This window comes from Hipposideros armiger, unplaced genomic scaffold (assembly GCF_001890085.2).
Source record: "Hipposideros armiger isolate ML-2016 unplaced genomic scaffold, ASM189008v1 scaffold_447, whole genome shotgun sequence".
Classification (NCBI taxonomy): Eukaryota; Metazoa; Chordata; class Mammalia; order Chiroptera; family Hipposideridae; genus Hipposideros; species Hipposideros armiger.
Window position 1 is genome coordinate 272,938 of NW_017731797.1, and position 12,115 is coordinate 285,052.

At 46.6% G+C, this 12,115-nt stretch overlaps 1 protein-coding gene across 3 annotated transcripts; it reads right to left on the reverse strand.

The window, feature by feature from the left end:
* Positions 1 to 6,137: 6,137 nt before the first annotated feature.
* On the reverse strand, positions 6,138 to 8,310 carry HEXIM1 (HEXIM P-TEFb complex subunit 1). Of its 3 annotated transcripts, none has more exons than XM_019665654.1 (2): positions 8,292 to 8,310; positions 6,138 to 7,643 (listed from the first exon to the last, which is right to left on the reverse strand). In XM_019665654.1, the coding sequence occupies exon 2, from the start codon at positions 7,597 to 7,599 to the stop codon at positions 6,523 to 6,525; it is 1,077 nt and encodes a 358-aa protein (XP_019521199.1). In that variant the 5' UTR covers positions 7,600 to 7,643; positions 8,292 to 8,310; the 3' UTR covers positions 6,138 to 6,522. The 3 variants fall into 3 exon arrangements, with proteins under 3 accessions (XP_019521199.1, XP_019521198.1, XP_019521197.1); XM_019665653.1 differs by having other exon boundaries at positions 8,288 to 8,308; XM_019665652.1 differs by lacking the exon at positions 8,292 to 8,310 and adding an exon at positions 7,981 to 8,216.
* Between the last annotated feature and the right edge of the window lie 3,805 nt (positions 8,311 to 12,115).

The following is a 12,115-nucleotide window of genomic DNA, read 5'->3' on the forward strand; positions in this document are numbered from 1 at the left end:
ACTAATTTCCCCTGGGACCAGCTAGATGGGGGCATGTAGAAACCTTGACGAGCCCAATGCTTGGAAATTTCTGAATTTTCTTGCCTTCAAGGTTTATCCTACCCAGCCCCGATTCTCAGAACGGCCTGACCTCGCAAGTCGCCAGCCACTTTGGGAAACGCCAAAAGTATGCTGTTCCACTTCTCTTGCAAGTTTACACCAAGGGGGGGGGTTCCCCACCCCATACAGGATTGGGACACAAAATAATTTAGGATCGCCACGGCTCTGGGAATAAAAATGGAGTGGCCCATTTCAGATGCTTCAGGAACATCTGTTTGCATTTTGAAATCTGAGCCATAACTTTTACCAAAACTTTTGGAGAAATGTCTTCCCTCCTAGAGGAAAAAACGAACTAATTCTAATGTAATCTTTGTAAGACTACAAATTCTTTCCAGTTTAAAGAATTTTTCTCTGCAAACTAAATGGCGGGAGTATTTTGCCCCTGGTGCATTGTTACTAGGAAACCTGTATTTTGAAATTCCAATTAACTGAAAATCTCTAATGTAGATCCTAGATGCTACCAAAATAGAAATTGCACTTTGGAGCTGTTTCACATATGTGGAGTTTGGGGGTATAGGAGAGACCTGCTCTGAAAAAAATAAATAACCTTACGTTACAGCTGTAGCGGCTTCTTAAAGATTGAAGTTTGATGTGAAATTCTTTTCTTGAATTGCAGATTAAACCATCTCTTCCTACTGCTCACAATCTAAGTTGAGAGAGATTTACAACTCAGGGATAGCTTAATTTTGTTGCTAAAATGTCAATTAAAATTATGCATACGTAGACTTTGAAGTAGGGCAATGAGTGGACAGTGAGCTTTATCTTTGAGGGTACCTTGTGATGAAACTCACTGCCAATTACAGATGGTCAAATCATTCCTAAACCTTTGGCCTTAATAGCAAGAACCTTGAAAGGTTCTTCAGAACTGAATCCCTGCTCCTATGAATAAAGTAATTATTTTTTTAAGTTGTAAGACCGACAGTTCCATACCTTTACCTATTTTCTCGCCCTGTCCCCCAGATGTTCTCAGAGAAAGCTTTAGAACTGGAATGCAAAGATATGATCAGCATTGACTCCAGTTCTTAATCCAAAATTTGAACCACTTAATCCTAAATGAAGCTTCAGTTCCCTCGATTCATACTGTAGGTTGATTTTGGCTTACATCATGTTCATTTTACACTTCTTCAGATCATGAAAAGATTCAAGTTAGGAAAAGCTGACACTAACTTGGTAGGAGCTAAGCTAAATAGTTATATATAGAAGCTGAAAGGGGCTCTAAAGAGTCTCTGGTTCTGTCAAGAATTGAATGGAGGAGTATCCCAGACTCTTGTGATTCATCCTGCATTGTGAAGTAATGTAGTTAAACCTTTGGATGTTACTAAATGGTGCAGATATTTGTCACTCATTTATAAAGAAGAAAGCTTATCCTATTTAAGGTTGACCCATAAGCTTTTCCATTCCTTGATAAGAAAAGTTGGGAATAAAACCAGTTTGTTAATGGTCCCTTGGTTATCTACTGGGCAAAACAGGACTGGAAGTTAGGAACTCCAAGTTCTATTTCTGTGTGTGCTACCACTGACTTGGTTGGCTTGGCTAGAGGCCAAATCCTGAAGACTAGGCCAGAATATTTTGTTGCTGGGTCTATTGTTCATCTAATGTTCAACCAGACCTTCAACTTCCTCCTCAGCATTCCCCTTTCAGGTGAATTGCTTTGTGGTTTATGACAAATTCTATTGTACAAACCCTATATGCCTCAGTTTCCTAATTTGAAAATGGTATCAATGCTGTCTCCCTCATCAATTCCTTGAGGAGTAACTATTCTTCAGTAGCTGTCTAAACATTTAGTCGTTACAACTTTATTATTTGGGAACTTTAGAACTTCTGCTTCAAAGGTTATTTGGGACAGTTGGGAGGCCTGCTTTACTGAAGTATGCCCGTGGCAGCACAAAAGGTGCCCATCCAAATAGGCTGAACAAGGGTCAGTCTCTCAGGGTACCAAGCAGTTGTTACTGGGGAGTCCTGGACGTTTTACAATTGCCTAATGGCCAACTCCTGGAGACTAGTGGCTATGTATAAGCAGGATTCATTGATTCTTTGCGGTAGGCCTCTTCAGGATGAAGATGCTTCTAAACTTATTTGATTTCCATAGTTAACCAATTTTTTACTCTGTTTAGCTCTCACCATGCTCCTCTGTCTTTTGTCTGAGTTGTTCAAAAGCTTGCTGTTTTATTAAGTACACTTTTAGTAATAACTAGAGAGGAAGGTAGAACTAACCTCTTAGACATTCCCGTCCATCCTCCAGTTTGGTCTTCTGCCTTTGCCCTAAATTTGTGCTGCAGTCATCCAGGTATGCAGAATTACATGTTTAGAGCAGGCTGCAGAACTTCAAATTAACCTTCTCTGCTGACTCTCTGGAGGTTAGGACAAGTTCTGCTGAGTAGCTTACAAGAGCAGTGATGCTATCATTTTCTCAAATTCTTGTGCATGGAGCACTCTAAAGCTCCCACATGTCCTTCAGGAATATCCTTTTTGTTCACAACACACCCAAGGCTTTTTAACACTTTACACACCGTCAGTGAATCTGTCAAATAGAATAGGGAAAAATGTAAGCCAATGTAATTGTTCTTGGTGCTGTATTGAAAGATCACACTATTTCAAAAGACTTACCAACAGTTTCCTGTAGCAGCTCAACCATTTGAAAGAATTTTGATGGTGTGCAAAGGTTTATTAGTAAACTACTAGGAGTATTACTGCTGTTGAGCATGTTGTTACATCAATTGTCATAGTTGAACTGCCCCTAAGTAAAACCCAAGAAAAAGTTTATTCAGGAGGATTTGTGAGAGCTACATTATTGATCTGTCTAAACCCAGCCATTGTTTTTTCAACAAGAAATGGAATGAGGTTGTAAACTTTCCAATATTCAAAGACAAAAATTGGCCAAAGATTGAATCGTTGCCTCCTAGAGACCATATATTTCGTTCCACTTGCAAAGTACGACTGTTAATCTTTGGTCAGCAAATCTCACAGTATTAAGGGCCTGCTTTTGACATCTTTCTTTTAAAAACTACTTTTCATTCTAGTATCAACCATTTACATTTTACATGAGAAAGAATAGTAAAGTGGAATTTTATTCCAATGATCTTGTCAAATGTGAAAAATAATTTAAAAAAAAAGAACCAAAACCCACACACTCGAGTGTACTCGGGTACAAGTACTATCTACTCTAGCCAACTTTTCCTCCATAGTGTTGTGAATATCTGTTGCCAGCTGTTCTAGGTGTAAGTGCCAGGGGGACACCTGTAGTGTATTACCTAATGTTTGAATGTAGCCAGCCCTTGATTTTTCTGAAGGTAAACTATTCAGCTGTGGATTTTTAAAAAAATTATTTCTTGGATTCACTCTGGTTTCTCTAACTTTTGAAATCATTAGGGTAAAATATATCTTTACATTTCCCCAAGCAAAGGATTTTTATAATTGTATAAAATTTATATTTTTATAGATCCTGGATGAAGTGAAAATTAAAATACTGATGAAGTTGGCAACTGCTGTATGCATGTGTAGTACATTTTCATACTATCTAATTTAATCCTTTATAGCAGTTATGTAAAGTAGGCATGGCCCCATTTTGCTGATGAAGAATGAGGCTGAGTTTGAGAGGTGTGCCCAGGGTTGCACTGCTATTATATATATGTTAGAGGTATGACTGGGACCCTGGTTTTTTGACTCCTTGTCTAGTCTAATTTTTATCATGTTTCCTCTCTTTAGAGGTACTTAGTCTATTTTTCAGAACTAAACGAGTCTGGAACTACCTGGCTTTATCTCTCCAAACTGAAATCTAAAGGGCCCCCGTCTCCTGAGGCCTTTTTATCTTACAGGCTAGCCCAAGAAAGTTTTCCTTAACCTAAAGGGAGGATTAAGCTGTCCAGCCAGCTATCTCAAAAGTCTGGGAAGCTCTTTGCCCTGGCTGGATACCCAGGCCCCAGTATTAGAAAGGGAACAAACTGAAAAGAAATTGCCAACATGTAAGTGTGGTCTGTTGTGCAGCTCATTTGAAATGTTTGGCAGAGAGGACTTTAGTGAAAGGCTAGAGTGGACTTGAGGATCATTTGTCATCACAATCCCGTTAATATAGGTAATTCAGTCTTCTCTCTGCCCTGAGTGCAATATGCTAGTCAAGTATTTCAATGTAGAAAGTGTTGATAGAAACTGAAATTTCACACAAACCTTATCATTCTGAGAACATAAATGCAATAAACATAGTAAAATGCTAGTGCCTTTGAAAGCAAAGTTCAGAAAGTTGCATATCTCCAGGTAAATCAAAGTAATTTATGAGAATTACTTAAAACTAAATATTTGTATTTTTTTAAGACTGAAGTTCTCCTAAGAGTAAAACATACACTATTTTTTTCTGATGATAAATGCACTTATAAAGCCTTTCCAAGACCAATAGTAGGAAAACAAGATCATTATACATAAACACATCTTATTAAGAGGTTCTAAAATCAGAGGTGATCACTGCAGCATCCTAGTGCAGTCAGAAGTTTTGCTGCACTGGAAAGCCAGAGGGCAGTGTTGCTGCCTGTCCACCAAGCAGCCAGGTTTCTGGGACTGCTGCATGACATCATAGCAGAAGGAAAATTAAAAACACGAAAACTATTTCAAAATAGACATTTAATTTTAGGCATAAGAAAAAACTGATCATACACTGTCTCCAGTGAACCATCTGCCAGAATAAGTCCACCTCAGTCTAGCTTTGAAGGCCCTGAGTCAGTCTTGATGGGCATCATTTCCCTTGATTCATTGATTTGTGTGTTTCTTATGCTTCATAAGGTGCATTTCATTCTTGAAGTTCTATCACCTTTACTATCTCATTTAGCTGCAAAAGCAAACTTCCCAGTGGGAGGTTTTATTTTCCTTTCTCTACGGGTTTTTTTTTTTAACCTTCAAGAAGTTTCACAATCTCATGATTTTCTTGAATGCTTTCCCCCAGAAAAATGTACACATCATACAAGTAAACATAATTTCATGGGGTTTGTGGACCGCAAGGCCCCCTTTGGTTTCTAAGGCCCCAAGTTTAACCCCTGTGCCAGTGATTTGAGCAATGCAGTTGCCCTAAGGAAACACTGACGCAGGGCAGGTGAAGGTGGGCTGGGTTAACCATGGTGACAGGAGGGAACAGTCTTGTTATTTCTTTTGATTTGGGGGCAGAAAGTAATTCCCAGGGCCTCCCTGCATAACTACTCAAGAACTGTTTATATCGGGGCAGTTTAGGGAAATAGAATAGTGGATGTACAGGGAATGTGCAGCATTTCCACTCAGCCCCAAAAGAATTAAGTTAGCTCCTTAACCAGAAGCTTTATATTTGATTTGCAGTAAGGGGGCATTTCTAGTTTTAGTTTGACCCTCATGGAAAGGTGGACAGCTCCTATTCCTTTTTTTGGTATAGGGAGCCCCTAAGTATTGGACAATTAGGGTAAGTCCTTGGAATGCCCCAAATCGCTGTTTGCTACATAAATCTGATATTCCCTACCTCTAAATATTTCAAAGTAGTGCCCCACAGATTTTATTCAACCATTGCTTGTGTTAAGCAAGAGGTTGACCAAGAGCCTCTTCTAGGCATCCAGGAACGTCCAGCCTCATGGGTGGGGGTGGGGGGTGGGGGAAGATTTCTGAAAACCTTGTAGGAATGAAATGAGGCCGTCAGTTGTCTAACAAACTGCCAAATTAGGTTTACATTTTTGTTAATAGACTTCTGAATGGCTATTGAGAATTAAATTTTAAACTTCTGATTTTAGCCACTTTCTACTCTCCAAACACCCAACACTGGTTTATTTCTCCAGCATGAAGAAAGAAAACCAAGGCACTAGAAAGCAAGCACACTTAAGTTGGAAGCTATTTAAGTCTTTATATTTCGCCTGAACTGTATCTTGTAGCATACCAAAACCCATTCAAGGGAAAAATCAGCAAACTGAAAATTCTCCCATTAAAGATTTTTTCAAACTGACAAATTTAATGATTTCTTTACCCCCAAGAAATGCAATCGCATAAAATAAATCAGGACTATATTTGAATTAGCTCTAGAAATCACACTGAAACTGTTACATTTACAAATATTAAATTTATTATATCTAGAATGAATTTAATGGTTCTTAGATTTGGCCACCTTATAGCTCCGTTTAAGGAAAGGATTTTTAACAGAAAAATGCATTATAACTTGGTCAAATTACTTGCACGTAAAAAAAAAACTTCTAAAAAGAAAAACAAGAAAAGCAACACTCAAGTTTCACATAATTAAAGAACGGAAAAAGCACACAAGCTACATCATAGTTAAATTTACCAAACCAAAGCCGGGGGGATTTTTTTTCTTCTGATTATGTGTCATAAAAAGGTCCACTGTCTTATATACACATGTATATAATGTTACATTCCATCACTGTAAAAAGTCCCCTTTGCCCCCTCCCCCTCCCCCCCCAAAGTTTCAGTCTAGTCTCCAAACTTGGACAGCGGCGGTCGCTCCTGCTGCCGGTGCAGTTCGTTCTCCGTCAGCAGCTGGAGGTTCTCGGCGCGCAGCCGATCCAGCTCCAGCTCCAGCTCCCGCACACGCGCGTCGTCGCCGCCCAGCCGCTTGCTTTCCAGCCGTAGTCGGTTATTCTCGTCCTCCATGCGTGAGAGGCACTTCTCCAGCTCCAGGTACTCCTTGATGAGCTCCTGCTTGCTCATGTTCTGCAGGCTCTCCGCGTGGTACCGCTCGTAAGTCTCCGAGAAGTCCCGCTGCAGAAACTCGCTGCCGTCTCCTCCCATCCCATCACTGCCCCCATCCTCCTCGCCCGCTTCTTCCATAAAGTCCTCATCGCTGGTGTCGGATTTGGCGGCGGCCCGCTTGGGATAGAGGCCGGTTTTGAGATCCGGCTCCTCTTGGTCGTGATCATCCATGAGGAACTGCGTGGTGTTATAGGGAGCAACCGGCTGGCCCTTGGCGAACATCTCGGCTCGAATCCTCGAGGCTCGCAGGCTCTGTTTCTCGTCGAACTTTTTCTTCTCCTCCCAGGTCAGCTTGTAGTACGGTTTCCAATGCCGCTTCTTCTTAGAGGGGCGTCTCCTATGTTTTTTCTTGCCCAGTTGTCTCTGCTGCTGTCTACACGACTCCTCGCCCCCTGCAGCAGGAGCCCCCAACTTATTGGCCTCGGAGTCATGACATGGCTGGGCGAGCAGTTCAGCCTCGGGCCTCGGTTCCCCTCCCGCCGCCGGCGGGGGTGCGCCGCCAGCGGACAAGTCGTCCCCATTCTGGCCCTTCTCGTCAGCTTCTGGGCAGCTAGGTTCTAGACAGACTTGGGTCTGCAGAGGCTGCGCCTTGGGCTCCACGCTCCCTTCCCCCTCCTGCCCTGGACGGCCACCCGACTGGGGGTACGCTCTCGATTGCCACCTACTGTCCTCCTCCGGCACCCGCTCCTCCGCGCCTGGGGGTCGATCGGGGTTCCGCTCTTCATGGACAGCAGCAGCACCTGTACAGTTGCTAGTTTGAGGCTGGTGCTGATAATCCGACAAGAGTGGCTCGGCCATGGCTAACAGAGTCCTCGAAGTTTGAAAAATGTTGGCTGTAAGTCCTTAAAGGGAAAAAAAAAGGTTTTTTTCTTTTAAAAAATGTCCAAGAGTCCACTTCGGTAATTCCTGCAGTGAAGCCTTTAGCCAATCCTTCTGTCAACCAACTCCAGTTGCAACTTGGGAGAGCTCGTCAGTAAAGGGTTAAGCGCCCACAGCGCGGCTAGCTAGCGGGTCCAAGGGGGCGCAGCAGCACGAACAGTACGTAATGTGAAGGGGGTGGGCCTCAAGCCTCCCAGCAGAGCGCCCCCACGATCAAGGAGTAGGTGGGCAAGGAGATGAGGTTAAGTCCAACGGGTTAAACCCAGCCCCGAAGGGGTTAAAACTACCCGATGACGCTACCTCCGAGGGGCCGGATCCACAAAGGGTTAAATCCCCTGCCGCAGAGCCCACAAGGGGTTAAGGTCCCAGAGCCACCTCCTCCCACTTCCACGGGTGTCGCTCCAATGCGAGCTCCCAGTTCCCTAGGCCCGGCCGGAGCCTCATCCGAGGACAGACAAACTCATCTCCCCTTTGGCTCGATGCTCAGCTCAGCTCAGCTCAGCTCTCCTCCGCCTCCTCCTCTTTTCCTCCCCTCCCCTCCCCTCCCTCCCTCCTCCCCCTTCCGACAGCTCCTCTTCCGCCTCCTCCCCCAACTTCCCCTCCCAACCTGCCTCTCCACCTGCCAACTTCCAACTGCTGCCTCCTAGCCCTCAGCTCCGCTTTTATATAGAAGCCTGGTCGCCCCGCCTATGCGCGTGCGTAATGGAGTCCCCATTGCAGGAAGCTGGGAATCGTAGTTCCCATGTTTCGGGCCCGCCATCCTCACGCGCCGTGAGACGTAGCCAATCCCAAAACGCGTAGGGGGCGTCTTCCAAGGCACCTCCCTCTATCGCTTATCCCTTGCTGGAGAAACGTGAGCGACCATTGGTCAAGAGTCACACGTCTCGCCGAGGAAGGAAGGCCAATCGCAAAGAAGATGGGGCGGGATCTGGACCATACCATTCTGCTTCAGGAATACGAGAAGATTCGATGGTCTATGAGGGCCCACGCAGAATATTCTTATGAAAAGGTGCGTCTTAAAGCCTGTTATTGTACTCTGTCCTCAGCGGAAGGATTTTGAAGGTCATAAACATTTGTTAACTGAAGCAAAAAATGGTTTATTCCTAAAAAGTAGTCCCTAAAGCGTAAAAGAGGATTGAATCTTTAAAGAGAGATGTTGTCTCACGGTTGTTACCTCTCGATTTTTAAGATTACAGAAATGGTTTCAAGATGTGTGGTAAGTGCCTGGGACTGACATTTGCGGATGGATATTATGAACACATTTTGTAAAAAAACGAAAAGCGCATGAAGAAGTAAACAAATGAAGAATAAAAAGTGCCGCCTTAAAGCGACAGTGACACTGCCTTAGCGCAGCACAACTGCGGACTAGGCCTCGAGATGAGAAGGCAGGTTCGAGTCCCGCGTGACGACTGACGTCCATCCTTGGACTGGCCTCGGGGCCCATGGGCGAAATTGGCTGAGCCCCAGCCCCAGTCTAGCCTTTTACGGCCGCCTCTGCCCCCAAAGACTCGTGCAAAATGGTGGGCCATGACCGAGCCTCTTGCCAGGACCGGGACCCGGGAAGCTAGGGGTGTGCGCCCGGGCCTCCCTGGGGTGGCGGGAAGGCCTCGCCCCCGGGCCTCAGCTTCTATCAAAGAAAATGGTCTCTTGGGGCTGAAGTAGACTCTTTACTTCTGAGCCGGTCTGGTGCATTCCCCCAGACCGATGGGAGTCCTGACCAGCTGATGAGCCTCTTTGTTGGGGAGGGCTTCGAAATTAATAATGAATTTAACTAATCAACCCTGGCTAACCGAGAGAGAAAGGGATATCACCCACAGAGGCTCTTCCTCATCAGTGGGCGCTGGGCAACACTGGGAGGGAAGCAGAGCAAGAGGCTTCCACAAGGAAGAGGCCTTGCCCAGAAAGGGGGTCAGGAGGATTCTGGCCTAGGACTGGGGGGTAGATTCATGGGGGAATGAGGGGCGGGGGGGATGGAAACGTGTTCTTGAGAAAATTCTCCAGATTCCAAACTCCTGGCCCTGGGCCTCAGAGTAGCCCAAAGTCTCCACCCTCGTCAATTATGCCTACAATCCCATGTAATCTCGACTTCTCTCTCTTGCCACACACCCAACGACCCATTAATAGCAATGGTTGACATTCCAACCGCTTTCCACCGTATAACGTGCTTACACACACAACCATCTGAGCCCACCACAGCCTCATGAGTTAGGATAGGAATTGTCTCCATTTTAGAGATAAGAAATCTCTAAGGCTCAGAGAAGTTAAGTGACTTGTCTAGGGTCATATGACAACTAAGTGGCAATTCTAGTTAGTGTGAAACTCCCGTGCCATTTTTCTGTCACAAATACAAATTTCTCTTTTTTCTCAAGAACTCAGGATTTAGTTGCTTTTCATTCCCAACAGCTTCAGTCTAATTCAGGCCCTTATTTCTTCGTTTAGCAAAGATTTGTTAGGAGGTCCCAATGATGAAAAAAATGTCATCTTTGCTGTTCATTAACTGTGTGGAGAGGCCATCAAACCACAGTGAGCCAAAGTGGCAAGGGACAAAAATCCAGTAGGAGCTTGTGAGCCAAGCTGCTTAGGAGTTGGGAATTGTGAGCAGGTTTCATGGGGAGGTGACTTTCAGGCAGAATGGCATGAAGAAGAGCGGGCATTCTGTGAAGAGCAAGTGTCATGTCCACAGAAAGGATGTCTGGGAACTCAGGAATGGTTGGTTCTGTGGGGAAGTGCTGATGGCATGCCCAAAGCGAGAGGCAAGCAAGAGTGCCTCTGGGGCACAGCCAGATGCTTTGAAATTGACCATCCCAGCCTGTTTTCCCTGGGCTTCCAAGAATTCAGGTGGGTCTGAAAAGCCTGCCCTCCTCTCTGCTGCTTCATCAATCACACAAGAGCCTCCCTGGGAGCAAGAGCTGTCCCTCACACTGAGTCAGAGGCCTCCAATTTGTTACCACATTTTCAGACTCTGGAGGATTCCTGGGCACCCTCAATCAGGGGATTTGTGAGGTATAGCTAAGCCCCTCCCTCTCAGTTTATGGGACAGGGCTCAGCTGCATGGGCTCATTTGTCATGTTAGGGGAGGGGTGACCCAACTAATAGATGATGGAATGCTAGAATTCTATCAAACAAGAAGCCAGGAACCTTACTATTAACTGAATTTTAACCCTTTGCCAGGCATTTTACATGTCCTGGTGATTTATCCCCCAGGACTGCCTTATGATGAAGAGATCACCCCTTATTGGGCAAACAAGGCAACCCAAGTTCAGAGCAGTTAAGAATCTTGCCCAGCTCACACAGCTAGTGTATGCAAGTGGCAGAGCTAGCTTCTGCCCCACACCTACACCCCCAACACCAATTTGGTCCCTCTCCCAGTGCCCTGCTGTCTATCCTTAATACGGGTTTATCCAGCCTCTGCTTGTAACCCTGGGCTGGACGGTGGAGCAGCAGGGCTTGTGTATTTGTCCTGAGGGATGCCGCCTTGAGGAAAGGACTGACAGTAAGAGTGACCATGGTTTCCAGTGGGGCGAGTGATGGCCAAGTCGGCGAGTGGTCAAGGCCAGGGACTGAAGAGAGAACTCAGGAGTTTAAGGGTCTCCAATGAGGGACCTTCAGAACTGCCTCTTCCTCATCTAGGGGCAGCAAGGTCCTGGGGCCCAGGTGGTGGCAGCTGAAGGAGACTCAAACTGCTGGGGCCCTGCACGGGTGGGGACCTTGGCCAGTGCCTCTGAGGCGCCAACACTAAGAAGTGCTCAGAGTAGTGGGTTTCCCGCTGAATACAGGCCCTTGGCTGGAGCCAGAGCGGCTCGGACCACAGGGCCTGCGCTGACCAGGAGGCCAAGGCAGTCAGGCGATGAGAAAAATAAGTTCGGAGCCCAGCAGCCTGCAGTACCCAGAGGTCTGTGCCCACGCGGGCGCTCTGCCCACCCCGATGGTGGGCTCCCCACGCAGGGCCCCGCCCCCGCTCCTAAGGGCGGGGCGGGGACAAGTCTCCCACTTGGTCTTGGCCTTACAGAAAGTTCCCTAGGAAAGCCAGAGCACGGGAGTCACGGGGTGGGGGCGCCGGGAGACAGCAGCTGAGGGGGAAGCGGACAGTGGGCACTTCCGGGGCTAGAGAGTCAGGACCCCAACCCTACGTCCCGCGCGCCGAGCAGGGAGCTACCACCCTGGTCTTCGAGCTACTCGCGGGCACCGCTGGGCCCCCGACGGGGAGGGGCGGGAAGGGTCGAACCCTTGGCCTCCGCCCCCCAACAGAGGGTGTGGCCCGCGCCCTTCCCTGGGCGCCCCCGCTCCCCTCCGCCTCCGCCTTTCCTCAAACACCCCGGCCTCTGGGTTCCCTTCGCTTGTCCCCGCCCCGTGGAAGAACAGTCTTCCTCAGAAACACCACCCGCTGGCCTCTCGAGGCCGTCCGCAGGGACACGGAGGCAGGGAGCAGGAAAGG